This window comes from Pseudorca crassidens, chromosome 5 (genome assembly GCF_039906515.1).
Source record: "Pseudorca crassidens isolate mPseCra1 chromosome 5, mPseCra1.hap1, whole genome shotgun sequence".
In the NCBI taxonomy this organism is placed as follows: Eukaryota; Metazoa; Chordata; class Mammalia; order Artiodactyla; family Delphinidae; genus Pseudorca; species Pseudorca crassidens.
Window position 1 is genome coordinate 120253510 of NC_090300.1, and position 18749 is coordinate 120272258.

An 18749-nucleotide genomic window follows, 5' to 3' on the forward strand; every position below is an offset into this window, starting at 1 on the left:
ATCTTGAAGAGAAAGTTAGGCTTCTAGGGAAGGCAATTTTCAGGCAGAGGAAACAGCCCGTGCAAAGGTTCTAAGAAAGATCCTGCCTGGTCTGTTCAAGGAACAGCAAGGAGGCCTGCAATGCTGGATCTAAAGAGCCAGTTCAGTGAAGGAAGAGCTGAGGTCAAAGAGGTATGGGATAGTGGATGTGTAGCCCCCGAGTCAGGTGGGACTTGTAAACCATCGTGAGGGCTTTGGCTTTTATTGAGACTGTGGTTGAATACTGGATATGTTTAGAAGGTAGGGGCAAAAGATTTTATGATTGGATGTGGAGTGTGACAGAAAAAGACGTCTATGCTGAACCCAGGTTTTTTGACTAAGGCAACTAAAAAGATGTTTCTCTATGTTTTAACTGAGATGTGTCTTTCTGTATTTTTATAAAATGTATTAATATATAAATAATTTAAAGCCATTCTGTATCCCACACATTATAAGTTTTCTTATTTTGTTTTTGTTAATGTTTGTGACATACAGATTTTATTTTTTTAATTTGTATGGAGGCAAATTGATTAATATTTTCCATTTAGTTTCTCTGTCTTGGCTGTCATTATTCTGCATACATAAACATTTGCCTATGTTTTCTCCTTACTGTTTTATATTTAATATGTTACTATATCTATCACTAATTTTGAGTATGTTATAATTAAGACATTAAACTCTTTTTCAGTTGTCATTTATTGTTGTGTCATTACTTGAAAGGTTATTCACATGATCTACAAAATTACGTTTTGGAGTTTTCCTTTTACTCCCTTAAATGCATATATATTCTTCTGCCAGTATCAAATTTTTTAAATTATTGCTGTTTTGGAATTTGCTTTTCTGTTTCATAGTTAAAGTTATAAACACGACTCTCATTATTCAAATTTTCTTGGCTCATCTCAGTAATTTGTTATTCCAAGTTAATTAGGAAGAGCTAAGCCATCTCTTCTGGAGATTTTGATGGGAGTCCTGTTAAACTTACAGGTGAGTTTAATAAGAATTGCCATTGCTACAGCATTAAATCTTCCATTCCATGAAGAAGTTTTGAATACTTGCAGAATTCTATACTTATCACTCAATCTTAAAAATAAAATATATGAGTGGCTCAAAATGTTGCTCTCTTTTAGTTTCCTGGTTCTTAGTTCATTCTATCAATTTGAGATCTGTATCTTCTTCAGTTGAGGAGAGATTCCTTTCATCAGATCTGTAGTTACTTCTTCTGTTGTGTCTCCTCTTCAGCAATACTAGGTATCTACATTTTTTCATTTTAATTATTTCCCCAAAAAATTTTTCCTCAGTCTTCTCTATTACCTTATTCTGTAGGTTATTAAAAATGAGTTTTCTACATTATAATTCTACTCTTTCTTGTTTTTAATGTTGACACTAAATTTGATGTTGACCTTAGTTTCTTAAGTCTCAGTTCCATTTAATCACGGTCAGTTGTTTGATCATCTTGCTCTTCACTTGTTCCTTCACGGATTACTGTTTCCTTAAATATTATTGAGAACACCAAGCAATTATTTGTGAAATTTCCTGTAATAAATCTTTTAAAAAGTCAACCTTATTTCTAAATCTTGACTGTTGGATCTTTCTCATGTTGCTGATGCTGAATTAGGCACCATTTTGTTGTTGTGTTTTTCCTGTTCACCTCTGCTTGAACAATGAGAGATGAGTATCCAACTCTGGCACTTGCCCATATATACATTATCCTTGGTTCCTTTTACTGTACAGATGTATGGAACTAAATTTCTCTTTCTCATAGTGAGCTCATGTGCTGTTTTATATACAAAGATTCTAGCTAATGCCTGGCCAAGACTTACAGCATATGCTTCTTCTAGACTGAGGAAGAAACTCTTTTGTTTCTCTTTCCAGTTATGATATACAGGGAGAAGACTATATTCCAGAACAATATAAATCCTTTACATTTAAGTGCCAGAAACAGAGCATGTAAAACTATAACAACTACACTTCTTTATTCATACTCAGCATCCTGAGGCTCAGACAGGTATTAATGGAGGAGACTAGTGGAATATGATAGTGCAAGTTATCTCTCCGTTACAATGACATTTCACTCATTGACTGTTTTTTTTAAATAAATTTATTTATTTATTTATTATTTTTTGGCTGTGCTGGATCTTCGCTGCTGTGTGCGAGCTTTCTCTAGTTTGTGGCGAGCTGGGTCTACTCTTTGTTGTGGTGTGCAGGCTTCTCATTGTGGTGGCTTCTCTTGTTACGGAGCACGGGCTCTAGGCCCTCGGGCTTCAGTAGTTGTGGTGCTCGGGCTCAGTAGCTGTGGTGCATGGGCTTAGTTGCTCCGTGGTATGTGGGATCCTCCCGGACTGGGCTCGAACCCTGTGTCCCCTGCATTGGCAGGCAGACTCTTAACCACTGTGCCACCAGGGAAGTCCCCACTCATTGACTTTTGAATGACTAAATATTCTCATACCAAAAGTTTACAAAATAACATACTTCAAAGAATTTTCCCAGTTCTCCTTTGTTGAAGTAGACCTCATCTAAATGCATATGCTTACCACTTATTATTTTTATTCTCCAGAAATTCTTATTTACTGTGTTCGACATTCACAAAAAGGTAATTGGGAAATCAAGTATATAAATACAGGAACATAAACAGAGATAAAGATAAAGTGTTGCAGTCAACCAAAGAAGAGAGATTTCTAGCAATCCAGAAACCCATTGAAATGACTGATAAAGTTCTAAGGCAGACATTTGTCTCACTTTTTTCATGTTTATTGTGTCTCATGAAATTATTGTGTTTTTTCTTTGCTTGGGTAATGTGATTCCAAAATAAATCTCATCTAAGCCAAAAAAAATTTTTGTATCTTTTAGATATTCCAACATTTATATAAAATACAATCTAAAATACAATAAACAGATATTCAAATACATGAATTTTTAAACCACTCCTTAGCAAAGCAATATTTTCAAGTTTAAAAGATAACATTGAAATCAAAATTTAGTTTTCTTACCTTTCTGGATATGTAAGTGATTTTAACTTGAGACGCTGAATAGTGTATCTGCATGTGGAACATTGCTGATTTGAGCTCTGAAAATATGCCAAACTAATGGCTGAAATATTTACAACATCATTTAAAAACTGAGCAAGAATCTTGAATTCTTGAAGTTTATAAAATAATCTGTTCTTCCTAAACAGAAAATTTCATATCTCATTATATTAGTAATTCAAAATGTAATACAACTTCAAAATCAATACAATCTTATAAACATTAGATAGAAATACTGATATTATAGGGAAAAGGCCAAACAATAAAATATGTGGTAAAGTATTAATTAAAATAATTTAAACAGTAATTAAAAACAAAATAAAATAATAATAATATATATATCCCCACACTCAAATAGTTTGGGAAAACTTTTCTGAGAAAAACTGGGACATCTTGTCTTTCTGACTTGGTATCTAGATTGTACATATTACTAAGATTAGAGAAGTCACATTTTACTTCTTTTTATAGGCCCCTGAACAACTATTGCCATTCTTTGAATAGACAGAGCCCTCAGATAGTGATGCTTTGTTGTTCTGTGCCACTTTATCGCTTCATGGGTCTGCCTGACTCCAAAGGAAACAGAAAAGGAGTATGAAGAGGAGAAAGGTAAGAAAGAAGAGGAGGAGGAAAGACAGGGAAGGGGGAAGGGATGGAGGATGGGTGGAAGGTACAAAGGAAAGAAGGAAGGAAGGGGATGAAGGAAGGAGAGAAGAGAAGGAAAGGGAAAGAAAAAGAAGAGGAAAAGAAACTGAAAAAAAAATCTGTTGAAATAATTTCTTCCTTTGAGGCAACAATGACTGACTTGAGCAAAGGCAACTATCACACATAGAATAGCTGAAAAGCAACTAGCGGGACACCCAGCACTTCTGCCATCTTATATTTGTCCCTGCTCTCTTCTACTTTTGATTCTCCCACAGCCTCTAGATCCAGAAAAGGTTGTTATCACTCCCCTCAAAACCCATCCCTCCTCCCTGCGGCAGAGTGACTACCTCCTCTTTCATAGAATATAATGTCATTGGTCATATCTCTAATTTCTGTCCAAGAGCTTATCTAGATTTCTCAGAGATACTTCAGAGTCAACATATCCAGATGGAAACATGTTGTCTTCCCCCCAAAACTCACATCTGCTCCACCGGTTCCAAATACCAACTGTGTGCTCCACCAAGCCTCTGCCCCCAGCTGAGCCCTGTCTGATGAGACCCAGACACATATACCCGCTGTTACTCACCATATCTACTTGGATATCTCAAGGATGCCTAAAGCTCACTAAGTTCAAATTTAATGACATCTTCCCCAACACTCAACTCTCACCAAAAAAGAAAAACAAAACCCCTAAAACAGGGGTCCCCAACCGCCAGGCTGCCGACCAGTGCTGGTCCATGACCTGTTAGGAACCGGGCCACACAGGAGGTGAGTGGCAGCCGAGCGAGTGAAGCTTCATCTGCCGCTCCCCATCGCTCACATTACCACCTGAACCATCGCTAGCATTACCAGCTGAACTCCCCCCGTGCCCCCGCAGTCCTTGGAAAATGTGTTTTCCACAAAACCGGTCCCTGGTGCCCAAAAGGTTGGACACTGCTGCCCTAAAACTTAGAAATTTTCTTATAATTTTAAATGGCACCACTATCTATTGCCCAAGCCGGACAACTAGGCTTTGCACTTGAGATCATCCTCTCTTTATTTTTTATTTTTTAATTAAAAAAATTTTTTTAGCATCTTTATTGTAGTATAGTTGCTTTACAATGTTGTGTTAGTTTCTGCTGTGTAACTAAGTGAATCAGCCATATGCATACATATATCTCCATATCCCCTCCCTCTTGCGTCTCCCTCCCACCCTCCCTATCCCACCCCTCTAGGTGGTCACAAAGCACCGAGCTGATCTTCCTGTGCTATGCGGGTGCTTCCCACTAGCTATCTATTTTACATTTGGTAGTGTATATATTGTCAATGCTACTGTCTCACTTCATCCCAGCTTACCCTTCCCCCACCCCGTGTCCTCAAGTCCATTCTCTATGTCTGTGTATTTATTCCTGTCCTGCTCCTAGGTTCATCAGAACTTCTTTTTTTAGATTCCATATATATGTGTTAGCATACGGTATTTGTTTCTCTCTTTCTGACTTACTTCACTCTGTATGACAGACTCTAGGTCCATCCACCTCACTACAAATAACTCAATTTCGTTTCTTATTATGGCTGAGTAATATTCCATTGTATATATGTGCCACATCTTCTTTACCCATTCATCTGTCAATGGCCATTTAGGTTGCTTCCATGTCCTGGCTGTTGTAAATAGTGCTGCAACGAATATTGTGGTACATGACTCTTTTTGACTTATGGTTTATTCAGGGTATATGCCCAGTAGTGGGATTGCTGGGTCATATGGTGGTTCTATTTATAGTTTTTAAAGGAACCTCCATACTGTTCTCCATAGTGGCTGTATCAATTTACATTCCCACCAACAATGCAAGAGGGTTCCCTTTTCTCACACCCTCTCCAGCATTTATTATTTGTAGAGTTTTTTATAATGGCTATTCTGACTGGTGTGAGGTGATACCTCATTGGAGTTTTGATTTGCATTTCTCTAATGATTATGAGCATCCTTTCATGTGTTTTTTGGCAATCTGTATATCTTCTTTGGAGAAATGCCCATTTAGGTCTCCTGCCCATTTTTGGATTGGGTTATTTGGTTTTTTGATACTGAGCTGAATGAGCTGCTTGTATATTTTGGACATGAATTTTTTGTCAGTTGCTTCATTTGCAAATATTTTCTCCCATTCTGAGGGTACTATTTTCGTCCTGTTTATGGTTTCCTTTGCTGTGCAAAAGCTTTGAAGTTTCATTAGGTCCCATTTGTTTATTTTTGTTTTCCATTTCTCTAGGAGGTGGGTCAAAAAGGATCTTGCTGTGATTTATGTCATAGAGTGTCCTGCCTATGTTTTGCTCTAAGAGTTCTATAGTGTCTGGACTTACATTTAGGTCTTTAATCCATTTGGAGTTTATTTTTGTGTATGGTGTTAGGGAGTGTTCTAATTTCACCCTTTTAAGCTGTCCAGTTTTCCCAGCACCACCCATTGAAGAGGCTGTCTTTTCTCCATTGTATTCTTTCCTCCTTCATCAAAGATAAGGTGACCGTAAGTGCGTGGGCTTATCTCTGAGCTTTCTATCCTGTTCCATTGATCTATATTTCTGTTTCTGTGCCAGTACCATACTGACTTGTTTACTGTAGCTTTGTAGTTTAGCCTGAAGTCAGGGAGCCTGCTTGCTCCAGCTCCATTTTTCTTTCTCAAGATTGCTTTGGCTATTCGGGGTCTTTTGTGTCTCCATACAGATTTTAAGATTTTTTTTTCTAGTTCTGTGAAAAATGCCATTGGTAGTTTGATAGGGATTGCATTGAATCTGTAGATCGCTTTGGGTAGTATAGTCATTTTCACAATGTTGATTCTTCTAATCCAAGAACGTGGTATATCTCTCCATCTATTTGTATCATCTTTAATTTATTTCATCAGTGTCTTATAGTTTTCTGCATACAGGACTTTTGTCACCTTAGATAGGTTTATCTCTAGGTATTTTATTCTTTTTGTTGCAGTGGTAAATGGGAGTGTTTCCTTAACTTCTCTTTCAGATTTTTTGTCATTAGTGTAAGGAATGCAAGAGATTTCTGTGCATTGATTTTGTATCATGCTACTTTACCAAATTTATTGATTAGCTCTAGTAGTTTTCTGGTAGCATCTTTATGATTCTCTATGTATAGTATCATGTAATTTGCAAACAGTGACAGTTTTACTTCTTCTTTTCTGATTTGGATACCTTTTATTTCTTTTTCTTCTCTGATTGCTGTAGCTAAAACTTCCAAAACTATGTTGAATAACAGTGGTGAGAATGGGCAACTTATCTTGTTCCTGATCTTAGTGGAAATGGTTTCAGTTTTTCATCGAGAATGATGTTGACTGTGAGTTTGTCATATATGGCCTTTCTTATGTTGAAGTCGGTTCCCTCTGTGTCTACTTTCTGGAGAGTTTTTATCATAAATGAGTGTTAACTTTTGTCAGCTTTTTCTGCGTCTGTTGAGATGATCATATGGTTTTTATCCTTCAATTCATTAATATGGTATATCAAAATGATTGATTTGCATATATTGAAGAATCCTTGCATTCCTGGTGTAAATCCTACTTTATCATGGTGTATGATCCTTTTAATGTGCTGTTGGATTCTGTTTGCTAGTATTTTGTTGAGGATTTTTGCATCTATGTTCATCAGTGATATTGGCCTGTGCTTTTCTTTTTTAATGACATCTTTGTCTGGTTTTGGTATCAGGGTGATGGTGGCCTCGTAGAACGAGTTTGGGAGTGTTCCTCCCTCTGCTCTACTTTAGAAGAGTTTGAGAAGGATAGGTGTTAGCTCGTATCTAAATGTTTGGTAGAATTCGCCTGTGAAGCCAGCTGGTCCTGGGCTTTTGTTTTTTGGAAGGTTTTTAATCACAGTTTCTATTTCAGTGCTTGTGATTGGTCTGTTTATATTTTCTATTTCTTCCTGGTTCAGTCTCGGAAGGTTGTGCTTTTCTAAGAATTTGTCCATTTCTTCCAGGTTGTCCATTTTATTGGCATATAGTTGCTTGTAGTAATCTCTCGTGATCCTTTGTATTTTTGCAGTGTCAGTTGTTACTTCTCCTTTTTCATTTCTAATTCTGTGGATTTGAGTCTTCTCCCTTTTTTTCTTGACGAGTCTGGCTAATGGTTGATCAATTTTGTTTATCTTCTCAAAGAACCAGCTTTTAGGTTTATTTAGCTTTGGTATTCTTTCCTTCATTTCTTTTTCATTTATTTCTGATCTGATCTTTATGATTTCTTTCCTTCTGCTAACTTTGGGGTTTTTTGGTTCTTGTTTCTCTAATTGCTTTAGGTGTAAGTTTAGGTTGTTTATTTGAGATGTTTCTTGTTTCTTGAGCTAGGATTGCATTGCTATAAACTTCCCTCTTACAACTGCTTTTGCTGCATCCCATGGGTTTTGGGTCGTCGTGTTTTGTTATTTGTTTCTAGGTATTTTTTGATTTCCTCTTTGATTTCTTCCGTGATCTCTTGGTTGTTTAGTATAGCATATTGTTTAACCTCCATGTGTTTCTATTTTTTACATTTTTTTCCCTGTAATTGATATCTAGTCTCATAGCATTGTGGTTGGAAAAGATACTTGATACGGTTTCAATTTTCTTAAATTTACCAAGGCTTGATTTGTGATCCAAGATATGATCTATTCTGGAGAATGTTCCATGAGCACTTGAGAAGAATGTGTATTCTGTTGTTTTTGGATGGAATATCCTATAAATATCAATTAAGTGCATCTTGTCTAATGTGTCATTTAAAGCTTGTGTTTCCTTATTTATTTTCATCTTGCATGATCTGTCCATTGATGAAAGTGAGGTGTTAAAGTCCCATACTGTTATTGTGTTACCATCCATTTCTCCTTTTATGGCTGTTAGCATTTGCCTTATGTATTGAGGTCCTCCTATGTTGGGTGCATAAATATTTACAATTGTTATACCTTCTTCTTGGATTGATCCCTTGATCGTTATGTAGTGTCCTTCTTTGTCTCTTGTAATAGTCTTTATTTTAAAGTCCGTTTTGTCTGATATGAGAACTGCTACTCCACCTTTCTTCTGATTTCCATTTGCATGGAATATCTTTTTCCATACCCTCACTTTCAGTCTGTATGTGTCCCTAGGTCTGAAGTGGGTCTCTTGTAGACAGCATATATATGGGTCTTGTTTTTGTATCCATTCAGCCAGTCTATGTCTTTTGGTTGGAGCATTTAATCCATTTCCATTTAAGGTAATTATCGATATGTATGTTCCTGTTACCATTTTCTTAATTGTTTGGGGTTTGTTATTGTAGGTCTTTTCCTTCTCTTGTGTTTCCTGCCTAGAGAGGTTCCTTTAGCATTTGTTGTAAAGCTGGTTTGAATTCTCTTAGCTTTTGCTTGTCTGTAAAGGTTTTAATTTCTCCATCGAATCTGAATGAGATCCTTGTTGGGTAGAGTAATCTTGGTTATAGGGTTTTCCCTTTCATCACTTTATATATGTCCTGCCACTCCATTCTGTCTGCTGAAAGATCAGGTGTTAACCTTATAGGGATTCCCTAGTATGTTATTTGTTGCTTTCCCCTTGCTGCTTTTAAATTTTTTCTTTGTATTTAAATTTTCATAGTTTGATTAATATGTGCCTTGGCGTGTTTCTCCTTGGATTTATCCTGTATGGGACTCTCTGCACTTCCTGGACTTGATTGACTATTTCCTTTCCCATGTTAGGGAAATTTTTAACTATAATCTCTTCAAATATTTTCTCAGACCCTTTCTTTTTCTCTTCTTTTCTGGGACCCCTGCAATTAGAATGTTGGTGAGTTTAATGTTGTCCCAGAGGTCTCTGAGACTGTCCTCAATTCTTTTCATTCTTTTTTTCTTTATTCTGCTCTGCAGTAGTTATTTCCACTATTTTATCTTCTAGGTCACTTATCCGTTCTTCTGCCTCAGTTATTCTGCTATTGATTCCTTCTAGAGAATTTTTAATTTCATTTATTGTGCAGTTTATCATTGTTTGTTTGCTCTTTCGTTCTTCTAGGTCCTTGTTAAACGTTTTTTGTATTTTCTCCATTCTGTTTCCAAGATTTTGGATCATGTTTCCTATCATTACTCTGAATTCTTTTTCAGGTAGACTGCCTCTTTCCTCTTCATTTGTTTGGTCTCATGGGTTTTTACCTTGCTCCTTCATCTGCTGCATATTTCTCTGTCTTCCCATTTTGTTTAACTTACTGTGTTTGAGGTCTCCTTTTTGCAGGCTGCATGTTTGTAGTTCCCGTTGTTTTTGGTGTCTGCCCCCAATGGGTGAGGTTGGTTCAGTGGCTTTTGTAGGCTTCCTGGTAGAGGGAACTGCTTGTGTTCTGGTGGGTGAGGCTGGATCTTGTCTTTCTAGTGAGCAGGGCCATGTCTGTTGGTGTGTTTTGGGGTGTCTGTGAACTTATTATGATTTTAGGCAGGCTCTCTGCTAATGGGTGGGGTTGTGTTCTTGCCTTGCTAGTTGTTTGGCATGGGGCCTCCAGCACTGCATCTTGCTCGTCGTTGGGTGGAGCTGGATCTTAGCATTAAGTCGGAGATCTCTGGGAGAGGTCTCACCAATTGATATTACGTGGGGCCGGGAGGTCTCTGGTGGCCCAATGTCCTGAACTTTGCTCTCCCACCTCAGAGGCTCAGGTCTGACACCACCCTGGAGCACCAAGACCCTGTCAGCCACATGGCCAGGCACATGGACCCTGTCAGCCACATGGCCAGGTACATGGGGTTTTTCTTGCCTTTTGGGAAGTCTGAGGTCTTCTGCCAGTGTTCAGTAGGTGTTTTGTAGGAGTTGTTCCACATGTAGATGTATTTGTGGGGAGGAAGGTGATCTCCACATCTTACTCCTCCGCCATCTTGAAGGTCCCCCCATCCTCTCTTTAACTCCTACATCTAATCTATCCCATGTGCCTGCTGACTGTCTATGAAATATCCTGAATCTGCTTTGAATCCATCCTCATTCTCATTTTTCCATTTCCACTGTAAACACTTTATCTCAGGGCACCATTGTTCCTGGTCTTTATTCTTGCAACAGCATCCTGTCTTTTCCCTCTCCAATCCACTGTGGTTAAATTGTTTTTCCAAAATAATAATCCAGTCCTGGCTCCAACCAGACTGCCCCAGCGCAAACACTTCATTGGTTTTCACTTGCCAAGTGAATAAAATAGAAATCCTTGAACATGTCCTACAGGTTCTAATTCCTACAAAATATAAGTGTTTTCTACCTCTCTCATCATTCTCTTCCTTTCCCTGCCTCTGTTCTCAGACATAATAAACTTCCTTCAGCTCCCAAAATGGACTCTACTTTCTCCTGCTTCAGGAGTTTTGCCTTTGTTGGCCCCTCTGCCCAGAATGCAGCAGAGCGACTAACTCCTGCTCCTCCTTTTGGTCTCAACTGATATAAAAAGGCGTTAGAGAAAGTTTAGTGACCCCACTAACTATTTCACATTCCCTATTCTGTATTCCTGTACATACTATAATTTGCCTCAAGACATTTTTCACAGACAGATTTTTATTTACATATTTTTATAATTATTTATTTTATATCCCTCATTAGACTGTAAATTTAATGAGGGTAGGATCATGTCTGTTTTTCTCATCATAGTATATTCAGCACCTAGTACAGTGCCTAGCTCAGTATAGATATTCATTAAAAATTGTTTGAGGGCTTCCCTCGTGGCACAGTGGTTGAGAGTCCGCCTGCCGATGCAGGGGACATGGGTTTGTGCCCCAGTCCGGGAAGATCACACATGCCGCGGAGCAGCTGGGCCTGTGAGCCATGGCCACTGAGCCTGCACGTCCGGAGCCTGTGCTCCACAGTGGGAGAGGCCACAGCAGTGGGAGGCCCATGTACCGCAAAAAAAAAAAAAAAAAATTGTTTTGAAAACAGGAATGATGAACATCATCATTTTATTTGTATTATGTATTTGCAAACTGCTTACTAGAGAAAAATTATGAAAGGACAGAAATCTATAATTCTCCCTAAATTTTGTCCTTAATTTCTAGTACAGTTCAAGAAATTTTATTGAATGATTAAATTGGCTCCTCTCCATGTATCTCCTAGCTCAGTAAATGGCACCATAATTCAAATAGTCACCAAGCTTAAAACTCAAAGTCACTCCAGATTGGGTTTTTTCCCTTCACTTTCACATGTTTAATTAATCACAGAAACGAATCTACTCTAAATCCTAAAAACCCACTTCCACTGACTCTATCCAAGCCTCCATTATCTTTCCTATAAATTATTACAATAGCAACCACTCTGAACTTGTTCCACACTAATCTCCCCATTACTCATCCATCTGGGGAGTCATTCTACCCTGAATACACAATATTGACACTCTCTGTTTAAAATCCTATATTGCCATATTAATATATTTGGCATCCTATTATGATGTGTAAGTGATTTTCAGTGACACAGAAAAAATGATCACACTATAGCATTCAGTATAAAAATCAGAATGCAGAACACATTTGCAAAATGATCCTAATTTTGCTAAGTAAAAAAATAATGTATGCATGTTCAGGGGCATGTAGAAGAAGAAGAAAGAGGAGGAAAAGGAAGAGATGAAAGTGGAAGAGAAGGAGACGGAAGAGTAGGGAGAGGAAGAAAAAGAGGAATGTTTATAAACCAAATAGTAAATGTGAATATCCCTGGACAATGTAATTATAGATTATTCTCACTTTCTACTGTATAACACATTTTCTACAGCAAAAAAAAATTCCTTTTCTAATTTTTAAAAGGGAAATAAAAGATCATTTAAAAGTCTCTGATTGGGCTTCCCTGGTGGCACAGTGGTTGGGAGTCCGCCTGCCTATGCAGGGGACACAGGTTCGTGCCCCAGTCGGGAGGATCCCACATGCCGCGGAGTGGCTGGGCCCGTGAGCCATGGCTGCTGAGTCTGTGCGTCCGGAGCCTGTGCTCCGCAACGGGAGAGGCCGCGGTGGTGAGAGGCCCGCGTACCAGAAAAAAAAAAAAAAAGTCTCTGACTTCCCTGGCATCTAATAGGGTTAAAATCCTAAAGCATGTATAAATTTATGAGCAAAGAATTATTAATAGAAAAACAAGAAGCCATTGGCCAGGCTTAGATGGATAGATTTACCATGCATATGGGTTTTATATTTTACATTGTTCATGAAAAATGCAATAATCAAGTGTTTGAATAAAAATGCATCAGTATTTCATGGTGTTCTGCATAGAACATGATTCTTGTAAAGGAAAGCAAGACTCACAGTTTGCCTTCTGAACAAGTTTGAAACAACTGCTCTAGGACTGCAATCTGTGCTATTAATGAACTCACGTACTTACCTATCCATGCCTTTGAAAGCACCATCTCCCATTCCCTGACTGCAATACCACCCTTTCAAATGCTTCCTTGCTTCTTCCTCTGTACTCCCATAGCACATAAGTGTTCTGCTACTATAAAACTTATTACTCAGAGCTGTAATTATGCATTAGTCTCCTCCAGGATTCCGTGACCTCCTTGAGCATGGTAACATTGCTATTTCAGTTTGGATCACCATGTGTCTGATCACCATGTGTCTGATAAGAATAAGTGATGAATCATACGTATATGTGTGCATGGGTATATACATATATACACAATTCTAAGCAATTTAAAGTAATAAAATATTATGGGGTGATATTATTAGTTATTACAACGCATTCTATCAGTGTTCAAAATTAGGTGGAAAGTTTCTTCTCTTCTTCTAACTCTTGTAGTAGCTAGATGTATCACATGAACAAGTTATTTAGTTTCTTTCATATTCGGCATCTCCCTCCATAGAATGAATGAATTAGAATATGACACCAGAGATCCATTTAATATTTAACAGTTTAAGACTCACTGCATAGAAAATTTATACTATTTAGATTATCCTCCAAAAGCTCAAGAAAACATATTTTACAAAACAAAAAGATACTAAATTCTACTTACTCAAAGAGCCTTGGCTCTTCAACCATTCCAAGTTGGTTTAATAATTTAAATGTAATACAGCCATCCTTCATTGTTTTATCCAGAACAATTATACTGAGAACAAAATAATAGGCTACAAAACAAAAATATGGAATGCAATTCATGTTATTTTTTAACTTTGGTTTGGTGGAGATATGCATGTAAATATATATTTATGTAATCTAGGCATATATAATATCTGCAAATAATATTGAGAGGCACTCATTTGGTACATATGTAATATATTTTACCTATTGTTAATCTTTTTTTAACATTTATTTATTCGGCTGTGCCGGGTCTTGGTTGTGGCATGTGGCCTGCAGGATCTTTAGTTGTGGTATGCGAACTCTTAGTTGAGAACTCTTAGTTCCTTGACCAGGGATCAAACCAGGCCCCCTGCATTGGGAGCACGTAGTCTTAGCCACTGGACTACCAGGGAAATTCCCTCTTGTTAATTTTTAACTGGTCTTGAAAATGAGGAATAAAAGCTTGCCAGACAGTCATGGGTATGGTGAAAAGTTGGTCAAATAATTAGTAAATACTAACTTGTCTGCAAATCGAAAAATATCAGAATTTAGGTCAATTAAACAATTTTTCTCTATCAATAGCACATCTAAGGTAAATATGATAAGGTTCCTTAATTATCTGATTAATAGTCCTAGCTAAATTTGCTTGACAAATATAATTCCCGATTTCACTGGTTGTTTTGGAATGACTGTAAAATTAGACAGTCCTATACAGAGTGAGCTCACAGTAGTTCTTTTTCAAAATTCCCGTACAAAAAAATTGATATATCTTTCAGAGGCAAAGATGCTGAACTCATCCCTATACCCGATATTGTCTGGTGTACACAGAAATTTCTTACTCTCCGTGAATTTTCCCAGTATTGTGCAAAACTCTTGGAAGACAATGTATATAAACAGAACATGGGATAGATGAACTTTTCTTGTGAAATACATATGTACTAAAATTGTGCATGCTAGCCATTAAATGTTGCTACTCAACAGCCCAGAGTAACTTCTTGCCTATGCCAGATGCTTAGTACTACCTCAAATAAGGTAATGGATTTATAATTGACCCTCATCAATTGCTAACACAAAAGACATAAAGGAACACTTCTTACTTTGAAGTGACTGCCCAGCTTTAGATAAAATACTTTGGTTCCCTCACCCAAAAAAGTGGGTGCTCATACTTGCTCAGATGATTCCTGGCAGTATGATATATTGAGATGTTACATAATAAGCCTGCCTCCTGCTACAAGTGTATAGACATTCTGGGTGTAAATTGAAAACACGACAAAGCTCAGATGAAGGAAGAGAAAATATCAGGAGACAGCAATGAAGAGAAATTAAAGGCAAGGCTTAAGAAGAACTGAAGCCCTGGATCTGCATGGGACTTGAGAACTGGGTGTAGCATGGAGACAAAGGATGAAGTGTCAATTTCCATGGTACAGCAGGAGACAACACTAAGTGATGGAGCTACAATGAAAAACATTGCACAGTCAGGGACCTTAGCTCTCTGCTTTGTCATTGAAAGAGAAACTTGAAAAATTCTTCCTACTGGTTGTGTATGGGTCTTAAGTGGAAAAATAAATTCCTTAAGACTAAATAAAACTCCAGGTAACACAGAATTTAAATTTACAAGTCCCCATTGGTTAAGGACCTCCAAAAATTTACATGAAAAATCCTCTAGTATTATGGTAACTAAATTCTGGAAAAAACAAAATCCAACTTGTTCCTGAAGGGAGAATTTTGAAGAAGAGCAGACTGATGAGAGTTTTCTGTTAAAATGTGACATGAATCTTTATTTTGAAATAACACAAATATTTTTTTCTTTAATAGAGACTTGAACTGACCACTGAGACTAGAAAATAACAACAAATCATGCATAAATTAATAGATGGATAAATAAATACATATATACATACATAAGTTTAACCAGAAGAAAAATATAGATTATCTGCAGGGGACAATTAGACTGCTAATAAATGATAAGAAAATTATCTTAAAATGAGAGAATTAATATCTTCAAAGTACTCAATGAAAAAACTCTCAATGTAGAATTCTATTCCGGACTAAATTTACATTCCAGAGTAAGAAAAAGATAAGGACATTTTCAAGGAAACAAACAAACAAACTGAGAAACATTACTTAGTGAAAAGTCATTAAGGATCTATTTTAGCAAGATAGAAATTAAGTCCCAAAGGAAGGAGTTGGGAAGGGAGGAAAGGACAAGATAAAATGTAGAAAACTGAAATTGGTAAGTATAAGTGAGCATTTGATTAATGATAATATTCATAATAATTATTTATTGTTAAATAAGTGAAATAAAATACTACTGAATATAATACTGAGGATAGAAAAGAAGACACAGGTTCAAAGGCTCTATGAGACAAATTGTTGTTGTGATAAAATCTGATAAAATAGTCTGTGAGGCAAAAGAAAAATGCATTTTTATTTATGAAGCACAAAAAAAGAGCAAAGTAAAGCAAATCACCAGGAGAATATGATAATCCTGAAGCTTTATGTAGCTAAAACTCACAGTCTCAGAATACATAAAGCCAAAACCTAAACAATATAACTCCTGCTAAAATGGAAGATTTAAACAGGACTCAAATTGTCACATAGAGAAAATGTCCAAGATGTGACTGAAAATTACCCATTATACCAAGAACAAAGAAAATCACAACTCTGGTGAGAAAAGACAATCGACTAATGCCAGCACTGAAATGAATCAGAGGCTGGGATTATCTGACAAGGATTTTAAAGGAACTGTCCTAAAAATCCTTCCAAGTCAGAGTCTCTTGAAAAAAAATGAAGGAATAGCAAAATCTCAGCCAAGAAATAGAAGCTATAAAAGAAAATAAAAGTAGACATTACATAAATGACAAATACCATAATGGATACAGAACTCACTGGACAGCCTCAATAGCGGAGTGGAAATGAAAGAGGATAGAAATCAGTGAACTGGAGAACAGATCGATCTGCCTGAAACTCCACCTGAAAACAGAGAGAAAACAGACTGAGAAAAAAAAATGGACAGAATCTCAGGGACCTGTGGGAGTATAACAAAAGAATTATAATTAAGCTTCAGAAAACTAGAAACAAAGAAAAATCTCTTGAAAGCAGCCAAAGAGAAATGATGTGTTAACTACAGGAGAACACCAAATTGAGTTACAATGGATTTCTCATGTGAAAACACAGAAGCCAAAAGGAAGAGACACGGCATTTTTCAAGTGCTAAAAGAAGGAACTCAACTCTAAATCTTATACCCAGAAAAACTATCCTTTGAGAATAAAGGAGAAATAAAGACATTCTCAGACAAAGAAAAACTTAAAGGATTTCTCTTTAACAGACCCATTCTTAAATATTGTAAGAAGGAACACAGAGGAATTGATGAAATAAATAATCTTGGAATATCAGAAACAAAAAGGTAATAATGGGAAGAGAAGAAATATGGGTACGTACAATAAATTATCCTTATCCTTGTGAATTTATACATCATATTTGATACTTGAAGTAAAAATTATCACATGATCCGATACTCAAGACAATGATATATAAAAGTGGAGAATGTAAAATAACCTAAATGGAAGTGAAGTTCCCACGTTTCACTTGACGTGGTAAATGTTGATACCAGTAAACTGTGAAAAATCACATATGCATATTATAATTGTGGTAGACCTCCCCAAATATGTCCGTGCCCTAATCTCTGGAACCTGTGAATATGTTACCTGAAATGGCAAAGGATAATTAAGATCTCAAATGGAATTAAGATTGCTAATCAGCTGCCCTTAAAATAAAGAGGTTATCTTGAATTATCCAAGTGGGCCCAATGCAGTCCCAAAGATTGTAATCACAAACCCTTAAAGGTAGAAGAGGAAGACAGAAGAAGAGAATCAGAAAAAGAGATGTGATACAGAAGAAAGGTCAAATTGATTATTTCTTCTTTATTCTTCTTGGCAATGATTATTTTAGATATTCTGGGGTATGTACTTTTCAATATAAATTTAAAACAAGGTTGTCTGTGTTTAAAGGAACAAACAGAACTATAAAACTGTTAGAAAAAAATTGGGGGTGAAAATCTTCAGGACCTAGGGCTCAGCAAAGAATTCTTAGATACCGAAAGCATAGTCCATGAAAGGAAAACATGATAAATTAGACCTCATCAAAAGTAAACACTTTTGCCCTTGTGAAAGCCCTTGTGAAGAAGATAAAAAGACAGTGAAGTTTCAGACTGGGAAAAAATAATTGCAAACCAAATCTTCAACAAGGAAACAAGGACTACTATCAAAAATATATAAAGAATCCTCAAAACTCAATAGTTAAAAAAACTCCAATTGGAAAATGAGCAAAAGACACACTTCACCAAAGAGGATATACAGAGAAGATACACAATCTCATAAGCCATTAAGGCAACAAAGATTAATACCTCAACAAGGCATCACTATATACCTATCAGGAGGGATAATTTTTTTAAATAATGACAACACCAAATGCTAGTAAGAAGTCACTCATTATCTCACTCATACTTTGCTGCAGGTAATGTAAAATGGTCAGCCACACTGAAAAACACTTTCTCAATTTCTTATAAGGTTAAATGTACAATTAACTTCTGACCCAGCATTTGTATTCCTGGGCCTTTCTAACAGAGAAATGATAACCTAAATTCACACAAAAACTTTTATACAAATATCCACAGCAACTTTAATCATAATAGCCAAATCTAAACACATGCCTAATGTCCTACAAGAGATGAGTGAATAACAAACTTCAGTACGTACGTACTGTGGAATACTACTCAGCAATAAAACGGAATGAATTATTGATACATGCTGGATGAACCTCCAGAGAATCATGCTGACTTTAAAAAGGCCAATTAAAAGGTCACATAGTGAACGATTCCCTTTATATAACATTTTCAAAATGACAAAATTTTAGGAGTGTATTAATGGATGTCAGGGATTAGAAACAGCAGGACAAGAAGCTGGTATATATGGCTATAAAAGTGCCACCCAAAGGGTCTGGTAGTGATGGAACTGTCCAATATCTTCACTGTGGTGATAGATACAGAGCCCTATATGATGATTAAGTTGTACAGAGCTAAACACACACACACACACACACACACACACACACACCAGTGAGGAAATATAAAT

General features: G+C 36.7%; 1 protein-coding gene across 2 annotated transcripts in view; it reads right to left on the reverse strand.

The window, feature by feature from the left end:
• The window catches only part of LIPI (lipase I), a 57276-nt gene that overhangs the window by 19417 nt on the left and 19110 nt on the right, over positions 1–18749 (reverse strand). Inside the window, exons 7-8 of one of the 2 annotated variants that reach the window (XM_067739221.1) lie at positions 13574–13685; positions 3006–3182 (exon numbers count right to left, since the gene is read on the reverse strand). The exons of the other annotated variant lie outside the window; for it this stretch is intronic. Of the exons in view, the coding sequence (XP_067595322.1) occupies positions 3006–3182; positions 13574–13685 (289 nt within the window). The remainder of the gene's footprint in view (positions 1–3005; positions 3183–13573; positions 13686–18749) is intronic. 2 annotated transcript variants of the gene reach the window in all.